The sequence below is a fragment of the Phallusia mammillata genome, chromosome 5 (genome assembly GCF_965637545.1).
Source record: "Phallusia mammillata chromosome 5, kaPhaMamm4.hap1.1, whole genome shotgun sequence".
Lineage (NCBI taxonomy): Eukaryota > Metazoa > Chordata > Ascidiacea > Phlebobranchia > Ascidiidae > Phallusia > Phallusia mammillata.
Window position 1 is genome coordinate 8096676 of NC_137256.1, and position 20949 is coordinate 8117624.

General features: G+C 37.2%; 1 protein-coding gene across 1 annotated transcript; it reads right to left on the reverse strand.

Annotated features, from left to right (window-relative positions):
- Positions 1 to 1055: 1055 nt before the first annotated feature.
- Positions 1056 to 16919, reverse strand: LOC145230542 (transient receptor potential cation channel subfamily A member 1 homolog). Its single transcript, XM_080095981.1, has 23 exons — positions 16812 to 16919; positions 16611 to 16663; positions 15513 to 15567; positions 15168 to 15315; positions 14580 to 14815; positions 14278 to 14449; positions 13193 to 13422; positions 12866 to 13016; positions 11075 to 11190; positions 10507 to 10616; positions 8950 to 9104; positions 8172 to 8290; positions 7913 to 7975; positions 7306 to 7380; positions 7035 to 7206; positions 5034 to 5176; positions 4737 to 4877; positions 4471 to 4671; positions 4180 to 4320; positions 2228 to 2305; positions 2045 to 2113; positions 1615 to 1794; positions 1056 to 1367 (listed from the first exon to the last, which is right to left on the reverse strand). The coding sequence occupies exons 1-23, from the start codon at positions 16899 to 16901 to the stop codon at positions 1167 to 1169; spliced, it is 3099 nt and encodes a 1032-aa protein (XP_079952107.1). The 5' UTR covers positions 16902 to 16919; the 3' UTR covers positions 1056 to 1166.
- Between the last annotated feature and the right edge of the window lie 4030 nt (positions 16920 to 20949).

Genomic DNA, 20949 nt, shown 5'->3' on the forward strand with positions numbered 1-20949 from the left:
ATGCTTAGGGTGGGGCAGGAACTTGGCCGAATGGTCTGGCGCGCCTGACCCACATACAGACATAAAAAAAACCTTGATCGGGATTCGTCCCCTGGAGTGTCCTGGGTTCGAACCCCGTGAAAAAAAATGCTTAGGGTGGGGCAGGAACTTGGCCGAATGGTCCGGCGCGCCTGACCCATATATAGACATAAAAAACCCTGATCGGGATTCGTCCCCTGGAGAGTCCTGGGTTCGAACCCCGTAAAGAAAAAAAAAACAAAAAAAATGCTTAGGGCTATTAGGGTTAGCCTGAGGTTTCATAATAATAATAATAACAATAAAATTAACCTAAAATAATAATAAAAAAAACTATTAGTTTGTGTTAAATTTAGCCCACCATATACCAGTTTCACTATTTTAAATAGCTGCGCTCTTTACGCCCTCAATCGGTATTTAGCAAACCTTGTGTTGTGAGCAAAAAAGGACGGAAATGGAAAACTTTAAATTAAGCTAACAATTAGTTTTTGAATAGTTGATATCTGGTATTATTCGCTTGCATTTTTAGACAGAACGATGTTCGTAAGAGTTTTTGCTCTTTTCAGATTTTAGTTTAGATTCGTTTTTGTGCAAACTTGTGGTTTTCCATTTTTCATGAAGCGGTTAAAAACACCAACCGGCACCCACTGCAAAAAGTAGGCCTATAGGTTAAGTATACTTAACTTCAGACTTCTAAAAGTGTCCCAGTACAGACATAGATGCACAAAACGTTGGATTATCACATAGAGTCAGTAAAGGCTATTGTAAAACCAAAACCCCTGTTATGTTGAGTTTACGCCATGTTGTTACTTGCTACCAACCTAAACACCATTATTTTTAGGTTTTGCGGTTTTCTTTCGCATTCAACAGATATAGGCCCAAACTTCGACATAAACCTCAAATAAGTTTTTGATACCGTTTGTTCAGTAGCCTACACTGCATCTGTTGGGCCTTACAATAAATTATCTTTGTAAAAACCTAAATATAAAATTTTCAACTTTGACATTTCAAAAATGATTTAATTACATGCACATCAAATGGTTAAAAACAAGGTTTAAAGGCAACAATCCCATCTTTTATAGCAATAATTTGTATCAAACAACTGCTTTTCGCCTTATCCACAAGCAATTTGTTCTAAAAATTTGATGACATCACAGGTTCTTAACCGTTGACGTGATTTTGGTTTCATTAATTTGGAAGTGCGACATCATTGCTGACATCATATTTTCCATTGAGCTTGAACGATTGTCAAGCACTGCAATTTTGTCTTCCAAGCATTGCAACTTGCGATCCAAGCCCTTGACCTCCTGATCGAGAGACTCGACCTGTTTTTCGAGCTTGTTGGGGTCGTTCTGAAAAGCAATTTGGAAAACAAACACACCAATAACATTCTCAAAGTTTTGAAAAACTTTAAAAGAGTGTGTTAGTGTTACCAAACCCTTTTTGAGAATGCTCGACCCAACCATGAAACCTTAAAGACAATAATTGCCAATGTACTGATTCTCTTTTAGAAATAAAACTGGCAGGAGTCTTACAACGCTACAATGTTAAATTGCAACGACGTACCGTTTGTCTGATATACAATTTTATGCAACCCACCGTTTCAGAGTCAAGAGCTTCATTGATGGTCGCAAGATTCAAGCTCACCACTGAATGCAACCATTGTAGAAAAGTAGACGTCCTTCGGTATCGATTTGGAAAGAAACGCTGAAATTTCAGTATAAACCGACGTCGGATAAACTTCGGTAAAGTGTAGTGGATATCAAGAGTTAGTTTCACCTAAAAACACAAAGTAAGATCAATTACCGTTGTTAAACCGCTAGATAATTATTTTTAAGAGCTTCAATTAAATGTTTGTCACCAGTTCCAAACTTTGCAGCCAAACTTATGCAATAGTGATAATAAAAAATATTTCTAAATATTAGTCTACAGTCTACAGTTTGACGATCCCTATTCAGTCAAACGGATTATGCGATTAACTGATATGCAACTAATCGAATTCGTTATTTAATTTTTTAAGCGCACTAACCTGCATCGCCAAACTTTCGAGGTAGGCGTTGTTTTGCACACCTTTGATGTCGTCTACAGCAAGACCGACCTGTTAAAAAAACAAACTTAGTGGATCGTGCCCACAGACTGAAGTACTGAAACGTTATGAACTAATTCATATTTGTTAGTTCTGCAATGTTCATTGTTACGTCAAGGCATTTACCAGTAAGTTCATGATAATGATGCTCATGACAATGATAAAAATCGTAAAAAAGATGTAGGACACGGCTCGGTAGTTCACCTGTAAATAAAATATAGTTTTAAAAAAATGTAAATTCTCTCACACAAACAAAGGCGCATAGCCTACAAAGTACATAAATTATGAACTCAAATATGCTCTAAATCAGTGGTTCTCAACCTTTTTTTTTCTTTGCGACCCCCTTTGGAGGATTTTTAACACAACGCGACCCCTTTTACAAACACATGATAGAAGTTATACTACCAGAGTGTGTTCATCATGCATTAACTATTAAATGTCACTTCAAGAGTTCGGCTTTTTGATCTGCAGCAAACGCCTAAAATTGTGGCCATGCATCACGTCACCATAAACATTTTTACTATCTACTGTTTTTTATGTAAAGAAAAGCCATATACCAAATTCATAGAAGTATTTAATCGCAAATGCTGTTGTGTCAATTTTAAATCAAACTGTCGTGCGAGTAACTATGCAAACAGAAGACTCGGGGAAAGCTTTTATGATACGGATAAAATCATCCCGTCCCCCTCAAAAGTGCTTGGCCACCCCGTTTTGGGGCGACCCCCAGGTTGAGAAACACTGCTCTAAATTAAATCATCAAGCGAAACCCGAAATAAACAAAAACAGCACTTTGGGACAGAAAATGCAAATGGCTTTTTTAAGCAACAGTCTGTAGCAATACCAGGATTCTAGAAACAGTTTTTTCCTTGCTTTAAAATTGATGTTGCGTGGTTTGCGAGTGCTGATTTAACTCCCAAAAAATAAATTTGACTGGTAGCAAATAATAACATATTGGGTTGTCAGTAGTGATGTACCGAATCGGCGAAATTTCGATTCGGCCGAAACCGAATATTCGGCGGTTTTGCCGAATAAATTCGGCCGAATCAACCGAATCATTTATGACGTCACGCGAATTCGTACGGTACGTGTTGACATGAAAACATAAGTTTATCTACCAGGCAATTAGTGCAGAATGGTTGTTTCATCCTTATTTCAGTTCTGAGGGGTTTAACATTGCCTTAAGCATAATTTCCAACCCGGCAATGAATTACTATTTAGTTGTCTGCAGTGGGGAAAACGATAATGTGGTAAAAAATATAATAACTGACAGGATTTTCGTTGGTACTAAGCAGGAAAGACACGCTCAACGCTTTCAATGTGTGTTCATAAAAGATTCGGTTTCAGCCGAATCGCAACAAATTATTCGGCCGAAACCGAATCTTTGCAAAAGTGGCCGATTCGGCCGAATAAATTCGGCAAACCGAATATTCGGTACATCTCTAGTTGTCAGTGACCCTTGTGTTTTCTTTGGTTCTTAACCTACGGTACGCGCACCAAATCAATTCATGTCAGATCAGGAAATGCAGCTGACCCAGCTTATCACTCTGTGGACGAAAATCTCTTGGTATATCTATTCAAATAAGATTTGAAGAACCATTGCTTTAAACCAGGCGTAACCAAACTTTTTTTTTATGCGGGCCGGATAAGTTTAATAATAACTAATTTGCGCGGCCCACATAGTTTACATGCCCTAGCACCGTCTTTTCGACGCGATTTTAATAGGGGCCCCAAGATATGGCCTTTCTACAATCCTAATTAAAATCTGGTGATGCGACTGTTAAACTGTATAGTTAGTCTCATCTTACGAGCAATGCTTCATCACAAGCAACAAAGGAAGGCAATCGTGTGGGCATAATTAACACTTATAGTCTAGACTGTGACGTAACAAACAACAATTTGGTGACCCCCTGCTTTAAACAATAGCACAGAATACGCACCGTCGAGTTTATTTAACGTTATTTGTAGTTTACTTTATTCTTTCATTATCGTAGCTCTGGAAACTAAACGGATATTTTTAATTCGGAAAAGCAAACTTGGCTAACGTTTGGCAACAGTCATATAGTAATACCATTACTTACAGTGGAAGCAGCTATTGTGTGATTGTCAGCTCCAGTTTCAATAGCCACAAATTCTGCCACAAAAATGTCTTCGAACTGAAATTCACCGATCATCATAAGTGTAGTCTTGATCACCGCGTTACCCAAATCACGAAAAGCATGCTAGGAACATTATTGATAAATTACATCGCAAAATTAAACTGAGAGATACGAATGATGAGAATGACAGCACGTGCTGTTACGTTTAACGTTTCAAACGATGTTTTGAAAGCATACTAGCCATTTTTTACTGACAATCGTAACTTGACCAACCTGATTCTGTAGCAAACAATAAAAACTAAATGCGAAGCCGAATATGAAGAGACCGAAAACGAACAAGAACTTTAGAAATGTGCGAAGAACATGATTAAACATCAAAACATAAATCCCAAAGGTTGGCACATTTTGTATAAACATGATTAAAACCATCCACGATAGAAAGATAGCAACTGCTCCAATCTGCCACTGCCAAGCCTTCAGCAACAAAATGAAAACAGTTATAAATAAAAAATTACAGTATTTATCAGAAAATGATTTACCTCTCTGACACCGACGTAGCTGGGTCCCATTTGGCTTGTGTCTGAATAAACAGTCAAAATCGCCAAAACGTAGAGCGAAACTTCTAGAAGGTTCGTAAGACTAAGTAAGTAAGCAATCCTTTGCAAGTAGACCTGGTACAACTACAAAAGCGAAGATATACAAGATGTAAAGACAGAAAACATACGTCGCTTAAAACTATAACACCAAACAGCATCATAAAGCTCACAAAATTCAGGATAGCATAGCGACTGAAAGGTGAAATTTACTTGTAGTTAAATAATGAAAAAAATTGTTACCTCTTTTAGTATACTGAGGGCTGAAAGGACAATGATAAAGTATTTGGCAATTATTCCCCATGAATTGTAGTCGTAACAGGGTCCAAATGACGACTGTGCTTCAGAACTTATCGCAACACACGATGACGTCACGTTATTCGAATCTGTTGAGAAATCTGAAGTTGATAGGTATTTGTACCTCTTTATGTTGTTTCACCGTTTTTTTATTCTCACTTGACAAAATTTGCAGTGCCGCAGTGCGTTTTTATTTCTCAGGTTTAAGACATACCAATTCATGTGGGTAGTAGATAACTATCTAGCTTAAATATAACTATCACAATTATGTCAACTGGAATTCTTGGACGATGCTGAAAGATGGTACGTTGATAAACCAGATAAGGTACTATTTCATCTGGCAAACACGTTGTAAGTCTCAAACGCATGCACCCTGGTTGTTTGCTGTAACCACTCGCGCATAGTAGCCGCGGCATCCCCTAGATCAGGGGTGTGCAACCTGCGGCCCGCGGGCCAAATGCGGCCCGTCTGTTAAAGTTATGCGGCCCGCAGAGACGCTTGGATTTCAAATGTACTGGAAAACGAATCTATTTATTATATATTTTTGAGCAGATTAATGCGCCCAGCGCTATTTTTCTGTGACCTGGCAAAATGTGGCTAGAATCAAATGGGAATTTTACTTGTAGTTAGCCATATTTGGTATGCAATAAATCAAATCACCTTGTGTTATATAAAGGTGCGGCCCGCGATCTAATCTGGGTAAATGTATTTGGCCCCGCAGTAAAAAAGGTTGCACACCCCTGCCCTAGATATTGTGAAGTTACTGTGAAGTTAAATGTCCTACTGAAATTCAGGCAAAATGAAATGCAGTAGAAACTGAACTAAAGCTATATAAGTTTTAAAATGACTGACGTTTTTTTTTCAAAACACAATGTGAAAATATTTGCAATCACATCATGTGTTGATATAATGGACATGTACTGTTTCATTAAACACCTAGGAGCTGTTAAATTGTTTCACAGGAAATGTGTCTTAAGAATAAACATCCTACAGGGTAGATAGTAGTGACCACCAAAGCATAGTTGTAATTTAGAAATGAAGGAGAAAGTTATTAACTATAACTTTATGATTCATTTTAGTCATAAAAGGCAAGAACAAAGTTAAATAATATAGTTTAAACTTCAGCAAAAGTGTTGTAAATTTAGATAAGGAGTTCAGTGTTGTAAAAACAGTTCCTATAAGCTCTTTTCACCAAATAAAGTAGAAAGTATATCAGCTAAGAAACTGAAAAATTTAGTCTATACACAAAACTTCAAAGAAGAGATATTTAATTCAACAATAGCTGTAAAAAAAGGCAATTTAGTTGTTAAATTTGTCAGTTTTGATACAAATAAAAACCTTTATGACTAATTTTGTCATTGGCAATAATCTGTAAAGTGTTGTTAAAAATGCCAGCTGTGACCATGCTTACCAAACTATAAGTCATGGACATACTAATGGCTGAATAAAAAGTGTGTTAGTTATTGGTCATTGTCACAAGCACCATTCGTTAATGTTGTCCAACCCAACAACTCCAGCCTTCTCTGACTCTGTTTTTACCGATTTTTTATTAATTAATGTTGTTTTAACGTATTTACAACCGCTACGTTTTAAGCATGTTGCACGTGTGTTTTTGTGCCACATTGTCAGTGCAGTTTGGCCCGTCGTCATACCAGTAAAATATACACAAATGATACCGTCTGCTGTTTACACGCGTGTACATTAATGCGTGACGAAAATTAAGTTACAAAAGGAGTTACTAGTTAAGATTTGTATTACTAGTTTTTCTACAACAATATTTATCACTAACTGCCCATTTATATGTGCTATAAAGGCTAAAAGTAGGAGCAGTACCCCCCCCCCCCCCCCAGGAATTTTAGGAAAGAGCCGTCACTTCTTAGAGCACGCCTTTCCAGACAAATTTTCGCAACTAGGCCTATTTACTAGATTTGGAGACAGTAAACTTACCGATAGAAAAAGGTGGAGGCATTGTTAACATGTAACTGTTAAAAAATCCCATGAAAATTAAATAGAGCAGTACATTTAGACTGTACACAGGCCCCACAAATCTGTTCCATTTGTAACACACCAAACTAACCACCACTGGGTGACGCAACAGACTCTCTCGCTTCTCTTTAACCTGCGAATAAAAATCATTTGGCCTTAAAGTACGCTTTTAGAGCCAAAAGAACACGGTAGACTGCGGATAAAACTAGCACTTTAAATATAGATTTCTTACCATAATGTTTAACGGGTGATTTTTCTTGAGCAGGTTTAAGTCATCAGAGTATGGAAGTGCACTGTTATCAAACTCCTGCCAAACAATATCATAGTATTCGGTCACAAAAATTTGGTCTTAAATTGCTAAAGATATAGAAAAAAGTTGGTAAACAAGTTTGGTGAAATCGCACTGTTTATGGCCAATGGTTATGCATGTCGCGCACTGCTGACATAGTACGGTAAAGATCATTAGGCATTTGGATCGTTATACATTATTCAAGATCATTATACATTACTTGTTATCACCAAACCACAAAATTTCTTTAAAAAAACGGTGACGGTTAGCACCTATTTTAAAAGATCTGTTCTAGAGTCTAGACTTTCTGTCGTAGGAAACAAGTAGCATTAGCAAGCTAAAAGTAATTGCCGTAAATAAATGTATGCACGAAGAGAAGTTATAAATACCAAACACAAGTCTGACTACTTCGTGTTTTTTTGTTTTTAACAAGTGTTCTAGCATTCTTGAAAAATGAACTGCTTCCTATATTAACACCATAAATGAATACCTTCATTTTTTTCATTCAAATCATCCAAATGTTTTATTTAAATGTGTATGAAATACTTACATCGCTATTAATACACGTTTGGCTGCAAAATTCATCATCCAAAAATTCATATAGAAATAAAACCTGTAGAATAACTTAATTACAAGGAGCAATTTAATTTTGAAATCGTGTCAGCTTGCCTACTGGTGTTACATTGTGCTTTCCATGAATAAAGGACCTTCTAGTTTAAGATAACACAAAGTTATTTCTCGTAAACGATGGATATTTTTGTGGACACTATTTTAAGAAATAAGTTAAAAGGCAATATGTGCTATTTCACCTGGTACGAAATGTCGTGGACAGGCTGCTCGCCTTTTACCATGCATTTTGTCAAAACTTCTTCAGCGATCTCTGGCATTTTTCGAATTAACTCCCTCATTGGAGTGTCAATTAACCCATCTTCGATGACATGCAAATAAAAAAGAAGACAAAATTACTACATTTGTTACCTTTTTAGCTAGCAGTATTGTTTTGCAAACTGGAAAAAAATATTCCACTTATTATTCTCACAATTCAATTGCGATTTATCTCCCTTTAAACGGAATATAATGCAAACTCAAAAGGTCGTGGTAAGGAATGTGGAGCAATAATTTTTACATCATCTGAGAAAAGTAGTTGGTTGCGTTAAAATGATATTAAATATCCGATCCCGTACAGAATTTTTTGAAAGTGGTTATCGAGCTTCCATAAATAGCAACTAATTTAGGCTAAAATTTCAGCAATTGTTTATTATTTTGTTTTATATCCCACCGCAGGCTAGATTTTTCTAGCCTACGCCTTGTCATATGGTGGTGAATGCTTGGTGACCGGCTGATTCGATATAGCGCCTTCAATGGGCCTGGCGTACTGTGATTTGTTTTATATGTGTTTTTTTTCGTTTCATATATCAAAAAACAAATTCGTTTTATATCTTAAGAAAATGTTTAAAACTTGCTATTCTAAAGTTTTGATTGTTTAAAGGTGATAGAATTCGCTGATTAAGTTTGATCCATTTTTCTCGTACTAGTACTAAACACTTAAATACACCATTTTTTGTCATGTGAGAAACGTAGACCCACCATCATGTACATTGTATCGACTGCTGTTCCTCAAAGCTTCCCTCCATTTTTCGGTCTCCAGTATCGTTCGAACACACGAAGTATTTCCGGAAATTATCGCAAAATCCAATGCGTTTCTTCCATCTTCAGAAAGCCGAGTTACGTCGGCTTTGAACCTTTAAAATGAATTGCGGGTCAAATATAAAACATATCACTTATTTTTCCTCGTACCTTTCTATTTGCATTGTTTTTTCGTCTCATTTTCAGGTAATTTCGTCGTGTGTTCATTTCCTCGCACGTAATTTTTATCGCATTATCGTATGTATGATAATTTAAATAATGTATGTATAATAATATGTTGTTGAAGTAGCTAGTTAGAAACGCGGGATACAATTAAAACCGGTCAAATAACACCTGTGTTTAACTGCAAGAAGCATATTATAACGTAGACCAGTGAATAGTACTTGCTTTTGCATTGGGGACCCAAAATTTTTTATCTGGGTCTGACAAACCAGTGGTAACTGTGTTTCACAAACCGCAATACGTCAGTGCCGGATTAACCATTAGGCAAAGTAGGCACGTGCCTACAGGCCAGTCAAAAATCCAGGCCACTTTTCTTTGTGACAATGATTTGGCAACACTGATAATTCTAATTTTTAGTTGGCAACCCTGATTTTCGGGCCACTTATAAAATGTGCCTACAGGTCAGCACTGAATACGGTCATGATAGCCAGGTACGAATTAACGACCTTCCACCTCGGTTTAGGTGTTACGCATCTTATCGACTATTCAATAGGTTGTCAAAGAACTTTGAGGGCCAAAGACAAACTTTTAAGTGAGTCCAGGGCCGCACTATGGAAACATTTGTTACAGTCTAACATGACAACAAAATCGCATCACTAAAAGTAAAATGTTCATTCATTCCATTAACTATATTAAGAATAAACGTTGTGTATAGTGTATACCACTAATAGAGAATGATTGTATCATGCAAACTCACTGGTACGACAGGGTATTCCGCCTGGGTGAAATACATAACTTTTATAAGTTATTTCGCGTGCCCCACAAAAACTCTTGGAGCGCAGTATGTTTGACACTCCTGGTCTATTCAACCACAATATTTTGCCCAACGCGAACAAAACCAAAAAAGCGGTAAAGTAGGAAACCTCGTCCTGAAACTGAAAACGCATAAACTTGCTATGACAAGCATACGGCCACATTAACTACTTATCTACAGAGTAGCAATCTACCGGTCTACCGCGATCACGTGTTGGCCGCACCTGATGACGGCGGTCTTCAAAAAATTATTTAAATTTGGGGACCTATGGGTGAACCGCTGGGCAGCCGGGTTCAAACTTTGGAAGGATCAACTCTGAATAACTACCGAACATGTTTGTAATCAGGATAAATTTTAAGCACCCGAGGTACATGTGGACGACTAGCCGAACTAAAACGGACGATTAGCAATATCTCCAAAACCTTTTCCCTAAAGAAATAAGGTGAAACAAATGTTTCCGCTTTAAGAAAGTCGACCTGTAGGAATATATCTCCGATGCGAGCGTGAAATATAAAACTTACTGCAAAAGAACACCAACCAAGTCAATGTTGCCCGCCCCGCATGCCAGATGAAGTGGAGTGTTACCTTTTGTGTCTGGCATATCGATGTGAGCTCCAGCTTCCAACATTACCTACAAAACATTGTCCAACGCCCGATTGCTAGAAAATGATCTTTAAAAACTGACAAATTGTTTTTGGTGGTGAACCCGTGAGAGTGCTTTAGTAGCGAAATTAATATGGTCAAAGGGCTGTTTTGGTTGTACAACAGTAGTCTTTTACCTAAAAAACACATAGCCACAACAGACAAATAACTAAGCCTCTGTTGTTTTCTTATTATATCACAGCATTTGTAACACAATACTGAGAACGTTTCGGATGAACATAAATCAAGAAACAAACCGGATAAATACACTGAAACATTTTTTTCATTTAAAAGCGAACCTGAGTTTTTTTAATCTCCTAAAACGCGTATCGTCAACGCGTGGACACTAACCTTGATTGACAACTTTGTTTGGTTGTATAGATTGCAACTAGTGCTGCTGGTTTCAAAGTTATTATATAAATAAATAGTTGAATAAATTCCCCTTACTTCCAACATATTCCTGACCAGTTCGCCGTTTGGGGCATTTTGGACTGCACAACCATCTACACGATCAACTAAACGGTGAAGAGCAGTCCTGCCGTTCTTGTTTCTAACGTTGACATCTGTAAACAAGTCCGGCAATATAATTTTACGGCATGGGTTACATGCCTTCCTGTGTTGCTTTTAACATCGACTTCTTAAGACCAGTCTGTCGGATATTACAACGTTTAGTGTTAATTTACGAAGCAACCTGTCAAGTTGGTAACAATCAATTGGTGCAACCAAAATTATATTCTGACTTCTAACTAGAAAATGGTTAAAACTACAAAGTTCTGTTTGGTAGAAGATTGTTTGGTTACAAAAATGGTCGGCGACCGAGTACGCTCGGTGCATTGTGATGTCAAAAACATTCGTTTTCAAGCAAACGCTAGTTTCATATGTTGGCTGGGAATAAATATGCAAATTAAATGATCGGGTCGGTTTGTGCAACCCGAGCACTATGCCTCGAAAACAGCGACTCTCAGGACCGGGTTCTTGCTCGACTCGGCCCATCCCTACTTCTACTACATGATTGCACCTCGTCTGGTTCACTGTTATTGCCGGGATGGTTAACGTGATGTTAAATCAACCGGACCTTTTCGGAATTTTAGTTTCGTTTAATGTTTTGTTTTTCATTTAAATTCAACGAGTGGACAATTACTTCCCAAACCGTCACGTGCAATGCAACAGGAGCCCAAAACAATAACAAAAACATTTTGTAACTTCTTTATGTCATTAGAACTAACGGCCAAGAACAAAAAACTAAATAAATTAAAATAATACCTGTAACCAGGGAGTCGAACCGCTTGTCATATGGGTTCAGGTTTGGTTCGGGTTTACTTGGTTTTGTTTTTAGGGGTTCGGGTTCGGTTCAGGTTTTTAAAACTGTATATTTTCGGGTTCGGGTTTTGTTCCGGTTTGGGCAAATTAACCGGTCCGAACCGGTTTGCGGTTTTTAAACCCGTTCAAATTTTAATTCGTTTCAATTTAATTCTACCCATCATCTACCTGGTCTTATCAAACTCCAAAATAATTTTGCCCGTGCACTGTTATTCTTGACACGCCCTGTAAGTGTTATCTCGCGTATTCTTCAGTGCGCTGTTTTGAAAAAAATCACAAAATAAACAACAGACTGCATTTTTTACTGGTTCGGTTCCGGTTCGGGTCCAACGCCAAACAAAATATGGGGTTCAACTCCGGTTCGGGTTTTTAGAAAATCGTAATTAGCGGTTCGGGTTTAATGAAATTTCCCGCTCAAACCGGTTTACGGGTTCGGGTTCAGTTCCGGTTCGACTCCCTGCCTGTAACACCTCGACATTAATTTTGTTTATTGCAACAATAGCACTGCTAGAACTACTAACGCATGTTCATATTTTTGCCCAACTACGCCAATTTTTGCACAAATTAGCCTTTGTAAAGGCTGTATTGTGAAGCTTTTGTTTATACATGGAGCCGCCGCTATTTCGTATATCGCGATGCAGGCTCATTAATCCGCCGTTTATCTTGCCACGCCTGCCCCGTCGGGAGGCTAATGTGTGGTTCTATCCTCGGCGTTAATTCTCACATCTGGTTACGTTTTGATGCCATGTGCGTGGCGAACCGCCGCATAACCGGGGACCACGTCCCTCTCTAGTTTTCGACTGCCATGTTTAAAAAATGTTGTTGTTGTTGTATTTTTGAAAAAAATTCCTTGCTTGTCTTTACGTTACGTCTTGTCGGTAGGATTTAAAAACGTGCTAAAATACTACAGTTTCTTACCAATTCCGTTCTTCACAAGTAACTCGCACAATTCCACGTGTTTGTACTTTGCCGCATAATGCAGGGCAGTCGAGCCAAAATTGTCTTTTATGTTTAGTTGTTGAATAACAAGCGACGAACCCTCGCCAACAGTCCCGTCAACGCGCGTGGGCTAAAAGTTAAATATAGTATAATCAGAAGAATAATCAAGTTTGTTGGATCTTGCATTGTCGGCGGCGTCTAACAAGGAATGGATTTGTTAAAAGGTTGAAAAGGTAAGGTGCAAAGAGTGGGTGAAATATTGGACCTCAGCAACAAAATATAAACAAGCAATGCAAAATCACTCACCTCAACCAACGCTTCAATAATTAGTTTAGTGCATGCCACATAACCACCACGCGCAGCATAGTAAAGAGGTGTATGGTCGAATTTATCCTTGATATCAACGCGGGCTCCTTTGTCCAGTAGGTATTTGAAAAGTCGTATTACTAACGGTTTTTCGACTGATCGATCATAGCAGATATTTGTCAGCAAAAGGTGGAGAGGGGTTTTACCACCATTATCACGACCATTGAAGTCTGTTACATACAAATTATGCGTCATAGCTCATTTGCAGCCAATTGAAGCTCATCCAGTTCTCAGGACAATCTTAGATACGATTATCAATGTTTGTAAACAAAAAATTAAGGTTTTTAAATGAAAATGAAATTTCCGCACAAAAAAGGTATGTGTTTCATTTATATTTTTGCCGCTTTTTTCGTTTATGGTCACTTAACACTACGACCTAAAAATCGTCATTATGAATTAACTAAAACTTTTATAACTAGATTTTTTTCGTCTTGCAAACAAACACCAGGCACAAGGGGGACATTAGCTGAAACATGCTATTTGAATAAATTTAATTTCGTGTTTGATGACGATTGTTCTTTTGTAATCTTGGGGGCAGGGTTGGGCGATAAATTCACCACAGGAACACTTGGATAAGGCTTTATCGCGACCTTTTCAATACAACGGTACTTTTTTAAAGCGTTTAAACTTGTTTTACTTCCTCACCTCCTATAACAGCGAATCCCAAACTGCGAAACATTTGTAACTTTCATTTAGGTAAATCTGGTGTAACTTTATGGGGAATGTATAGGTTTCTCCGAGTGACACCGCTTTGACCCAACCCAAATGTCAGAAGGAGATTTATTTGAGCATTATCATAGTATTATATAATGTCTGTTTTATGTAACGAACTTTCCACAAATAAGATAGATAGAATTAACGCTACCTGTTGCTGTAGCAATGAACTTGGGTTTTGACTGTAACCTGAAGCATTGGTGTTGCTAAAAAAAATTTCTTGTCCACGTCTGCTTAAGGGTATAAACTTTTATACAAAATAATAACCTTATAGGGAGCGATTTCGCAAAAGCAACTCATTTGAACTATACCTGCTTCTTTATCCACCAGCAATTTACACATGTCGACATGTTGGTACTCGGCAGCATAGTGCAGGGGAGTGCGACCATCATCATCTTTCATGTTTAGTTGTTCGTTAACACTCGGCATATCGAGTTCTTGAAATTCAGACTCCCCCTTTTCTACGCCACTAAAGCTTAACATCTGAAATGCATTAAACATTTCAATTCAAAAGTAATTTTTCAAGTGCAGGGACAATTATATACAAAATCGTCGAAACGTGGTCTCTTCAAGAGATAGTACAACTTACCAGTAGGGCCGTAGTGCAACTTACATTTTTGGACGCAGGATTGTTTTCAATTAAAAGCTTCGCGCATTCGACGTAACCGCTGACTGCAGCATAGTGAAGTGGCAAACAGCCATAGTTGTCCTTAATAACAATGCGAGCGCCTTCGTCCAGCAAAGGTTTTAGTTGAATGCTTGGGCAGTCTTGGTCTGCTAAGCCGTTTAGGCGAGCATTAACCAAACGATGAATCGCAGTTCTGCCTCTCGCATCACGAATACATAAGTCTACAAAAGAACAGGTGTTACAAACCCATGACTACCATGCATTAGCTGAGTGATTTAATGCGATGCTGGATGCGTGAATTTTGGCATACACTCATTCTTTCCCGTATATTATTAAAAAAGATGCTGTTATTAGCACATTACTTCGGATAAGCCTCATATAGGGCGGAGATTTTTTTCCATTTTGCAGAGATTTTTATTCACTGCTGCCAACTTTGCAAGAGTTAGTTTAAACATTATATTAAACCATTTAAAAAATTACTCTAATATTACTTTTTTTAAACTGATAAATTATTTAGCCTTCAATCAATTTAGATAAGTAAATCTATTTAAAACAAGTCTATGTAAATTTAACCTTCCATCTCTACGCGTGAACCACATAAGTCGTCGTGCTGAGACGAACGATCATCACAATCTTTTACGCTTTGTTGTTCGTTTGCAATAACTGGGACGTGCTTTTGAAGTTGTATTTCCGTCTCTTCTACGTCACCAACGATCGGCATCTGTATCAAGGCAATTTCAAGTCAAAACCTGGTCTGTTTAGGTTTGTCACGGAAAAGAGGGTGGGAAAAATCGTCTGTAATTTGCGGTCCTTGTACCAGTAAGAATAGACACATCTGGTTTAAAAGCGTAACTTTAAAACATAAAAGTTCTGTTTTCAGAAATACGAATAAATGCTAAAGTACATTCAACTACCTACCGCATTAAGAGTAATAGCATCCTCATTCCCAGGACTGGACACATCATTCGTCGGTCTAACAAAATTATACATCCATACTAGACAGGAATGTCATAGACAAATACATGTTGCCAAAACGTAGTTGTCTAAAGCAGGGGTCCGCAAATACTTTTTGGCGCGACCCTAAAAAAATTGCTCTAAATTCTCGCGACCCAAGCATTTTAACATGTACGTTTGTGGAAAGTACTATTCAACTAAATATCAGTATTAAGACTGCTATTATGTTATTGTCAGTTGCTATTTTCACATAAAACAGTAGGCAAACGAACGTATTTATTCTAACAAATGAGAACTGTGGGCTCTGTTTTGAGAACACAGCTAATCAGAAAACGCATGCTTGCATAGGTGCGCTTAACTTTTTGCATTGTTACATATACTTTATGTAATAGTTACGTAGTTATACGCAACAATGCAATAATAATGAAAAAGTTAAAAAAGCCGAAATTCATTAATACTGTAGATGCGATGCTTATATTCATGGAAAATTTTGAAATATTTCGCGACCCAGACTGGAAGGTCTCGCGACCCAAATTTGGGTCGCGACCCACCATTTGCGGACCCCTGGTCTAAAGAGTTGTTTCCAACAAAGTACTGTAAAAACCTACCATAATCAAAGAACAACCAGAAATCTGGCTTTTCGAACTGTAGATATTAGCTCATTTTCTTATTTCTAGGAAATCCTGAACGGTGATCCTGTTTATTTTATTAGGTTTTAAAATCACCAACCTAGGAAACTGCAGCAGTGGATATACCACAAAAAATGATTGTTCCCAAACTGTTCAAATTCCACCTGCTAACGACTTTGTTTCAAACTTGACCAAATTTGGAGGACTAGTGCAGTAATTGCAAACTGTTAACAGTGTTTATCTAGAAGCTATCCTTGTTCTTAACACATCCATTTGGAGGCTTATAAATCAACAAGTGGCAAGGGTAAAACTTTGAAACCATTTACATGACTTTAAGGTTAAAGTGGTTCAACATCACGCAAACAGGCATTGGTCCCTTTTCATGGTGCAAAAGGAATAAAATGGCATGACTATTGTGTACAAGTGTACTTACCTGTTAGAGGATGGAAGAATCTCTGTCAACAGTATTTTTTCAGTTTTCTGAGCCTTAAAAAACATTAACATAGCAAAACATTGAACTAATGAATTTGAGTAAAATTTGTTGTTGTACTATAATGCTAGGGTGAAAAATAGAATTGTTAGTTTGCTGGTGGGAGCTAAATTGCAAAAAGAGGTTTAAGATCAGGAATCTTACTTTCTTACTGGTGAGTGCTTCTTTTTCAGCCGCATCTGTTGGAACCAACATATAATCATCATCTCTTAGTGCTTCAGTATTATCATCCATGTTTTACTAACTAACCAGTTATGTGGTAATTATACAACCTAAAAACAAATTCATTGTTCATGTAAAGAGCTTATTGTAATTTTTTGTTCATCAACCACAGATGTAAGAGTTACACTCATTTTGGACAGCAATAAGAACTGACTGGTGGTGGTCCAATTGTTTATGATAGTAAATGACTTTTTTGAGTAAATGCAGACTGAACAATTTTACATTGCTTTAACGTTTGCCTCAGCTTTCATGACTTGATTGTTTCTGAAATCCTGTACTGGGATTAATGGTTGTGGATTTTAAGTTTTTTTTCCAAATGTTGATAGCTGCTTTTTCCGAATAGAAGCGGAAGGTATTATGGTTAAAATAATAAAAGTTTGCAACCAAAAAATTATGCAGAGAAATATACGATACACTACTAAAACCTCATAAGGCTCAGCGCTTTTCACATGAGGTTGGCAATTAAGTCAATCAGTTAGGTAACTGGATCCCGGACCCCAATTCCATACATTTTAAAACTAACAAACCATTAAGAAATGAAAAGAAACGGAAAATTATGATTTTAAATTTCCCGCCATAACAGGAAATTCTACTGACGTAAAAAGTAAAAACCAAAAGTTTCCACAATACCGATTGATGTCGCAAAGAGCCAGGGGCGGCTCGTGCGAGGGGGCTGCGGAGCTGCAGCACCCCCAGTATTTTTACTTGACATTCCTATTCCAAGTTGTTACACAAAACAATCTTTACATATAGTTTTTATGTTTGATCAGTGTCTACTAAGAATAACTTTTATGGCATTAATCGGCATTTTATTAAAATAAAATTAATAAAAATTTTGTACTATTAAAAAAAAATTTTTGAAAAAATAATAATTATAATAAGTTATCTATGGCGGAGCTGCAGCTCCAGTTTCGTGACGTTTCATGACGTTTTCAGTTGTGCGCATGCGCACTTGGAAAAGCTACATGCCGGGCGAAATAGGCGAGAGGGGGCTGTGGCTCGCGCAGCCCCTCCCCTGACGTAGCGCTAGTTGTGTTGTCTGCTTCGCGTCAGTGAGCTCCAAAGCCAAACCCGTGTACTGTGTTTTTAAGTTCGACAGTAAGTGCAGTTAAAGAATTATTTTGCTATCATTAAATTTGTTGTTTGACTGTTAGTCGTGACTTTTTAAGATGACTGTAAGTGGGTTTCAGTTTTTACAGTTATCATTGAATTAAATAAGTGTATCTAACACCTTGAAAAAGAAAAAAGGGTCATCTAACACCTTTAAAAGTCACAATTAACCTTTATAATAAATAACTGAATTAAAAAGAGTTATGAAAGTATGGGACAAAACATCTGCTACTCCAAACAACTGCAAGCAACAGGAATTTTGAAATGAAGACAAAAAAAGAGTGAAGACAATTAAAGTGTGGATTTCTTAGCACACCATATGGACAGTATTTGCAACCAAGTGCAATCATGTGTATTGATATAATGGACATGTACTGTTTGTATAAACAGAAGCTGCTAAATTGCTTCACAGGAAGTGTTTCTTAAGAATGATTATTCTACAGACAAGATAGTAGTGACACCAAACACATCCTATTGTTGACAAAGAACAGCTAGCTACTCAAAATGTTACTGTAGATCTGATGTTCATGATTACTTTGAAAATAATTAATCTAGAGATGATGTTTTGACAAGTTAAACTACTAGGATGAAAATTTTGCTGTTTCTATGCTTCCTTCAAAGGCAAAACAGTTCTTTTTAACACTGACAAAGATGCCAGTTTTGCTGAGGAACACCAATATATCCAAAAGACTTGCAGTGCTAGTATTAAATAGAAAAACAGTTTCTTAGTTATCATTTGGGATTAAGGAAGAAGCTATCAATTATCATGCCCAAACTATAACTTCATGATTCATTTTGGTTGGAAAAAGGAAGCACCAGATTTAATAGTATGGTTTAAATTTAAGTGGGAGTGTTGTAAATTTTAAAGCTTGAAGGCGGTTTGAACTTAAAAAAGGAATTAAAAGCTATTTGCCAGCAAGCAGCAACTATTGCAGTTAATGGCTAGTTTTTTTGTGTGTGACAATAATCTGTGAAGTGTCATAGAATATGTTGAAAACGCTGACTGTGACTAAATTTACTTAAATGAAACATGGCAATTTTTGTTGTCGAACTGAAATTCCTGTTGTGTTTTATTGTATTTACAACCGCTTCGTTTCGAAGCTGTGCCACGTATGTTTTTGTTTTTCACATTATTACTGAACGTTGTTGTGTTTAGCCCGTCGCTGTGCAAGTAAACAAGATACACAAATGATGCCGTCTGCTGTTTACACTCGTGTACATTATTGCGTCACAATAAAATTTCGTCACAATGGGCAGCACCCCCACAAATTTTAGGCACGAGCCGCCACTGCAAAGAGCATTTGGGAATATTTAAGGGCAAACTGTTACAGAATGCTGGCGGGTGAGGCTATTAGGGTTGGGTGAGGTCTTATGTTATTAATAATTGCAATAAAACAAATTCGTATAACTAATGTTAAACTTAAATGTTATGTTAAATTTAGTTCCTAACCCTATTCCAGTGTAATGGGTAATTCAAACAACAGTGCTCTTGTCATCTATCAGTATTTATCGTTATTCAAAAAAACTTTGTCTGTTGTGAGTTTTTGTTTTGGTAGCCTTACCACCATAACAAGCACATTACCACCGAAATTTAGCAATCAAGTTGGCAAACAACAACATCGAATGTTGACAGCAAGCATTTTTAACAAAACAGGTAAACTTTTCTGTTGAATCTAAAATTTTTGGTTTTTGCCGTCACATTGTTAGTCAGTGGTTCTCAAACTTTTTTGAGCGCGACCCAAATCTGAGTTTTATAAACACCTCACGACCCAAGTCTCAAACAACAAAAAATGTATTTTATTTCCTTGTACGAATACTTACTCATACTCTAACGCTAACTGTCACATGGCCAAGTTCAGTTAACGCAAGATTAACTTATCCTATTATTTCCCGTGCTATGACGTTACAATCGCCATGTGCGAAACAGTATAGTGGGAAGGCTATTGTGTGCGCAACCCATTTTTTTACCCTGTGCGACCCATGTTTGGGTCGCGACCCATACTTCGAGAACCACTGTTGTTAGTAAATGTTAAATCTAATATGGTCCTGTTTACAAAGCTATAAATTTTATCACTTTTTATTCCGTTCGCTGTTTTATTACGGTCATAAAACATGATAAACTGATTTAAGTTTGTGTCGGTTAGGTGTAGCGGCTTTCCGCATCACGTTCCTTTTACTTTATGTGTTTATTTGTTAAATACACAAAACAGTTCTTGGCTTTTTGTCAATTGTCAAAACAATCAAACTTTTACAAAAGAACACAGCCTAGTTGCGTCACATAAAACAACAAACTATTTAACGATTTTTTAAAAAGCCATCAGCAATATCTTAAATCCTAGTTTTTGTTGTTGTGTTTGTTTGTATTGTTCGTTAGAGTAACATAGAATGAGCTACGATTAAACAAAGCAAGCATTTAGGCTATATCTCTAAAATACGAAATTTACATACCACACAAGTAAGGTACTCCAGGAAAACAGTGTAAAGCACTTAATATATGACGTCTCTGTGGGAACGGGCAGACGAAAGACTACCTTTAGGAATGCCTACGAAGTGCAATACTAGAGGTCTTGTAGTATTTACGTTTTTATCCGGTAAATCTAGCGAGACTAATATCCGTGCCACAGTTTTCTGAACAAACTTTGCCTCCAGTCCTAAGTTGTACACAAACCGCCGTTTTTTCCTTGCTGTCGTTGAATTTCATGTAAATTGCCTGTTGAACGTAAGAGTCTAACTTTTGGTGTGAGCTGAACTGGGGTGACCATATTAAGAAGCGAAATTCCTGACGATTTCAGTAAATATCTTAGGTTACACCAAACTGATAAGCTACTTAACAGAAAGTTTTACAAATTCACCATCGCTGATAGACATACTATTTGGGCGATCCGGCTCTAGTAATCCTAGTTTATGCCCCACACGAAGTACAAAATAACTGCAGTGCAGCCTCCATTAC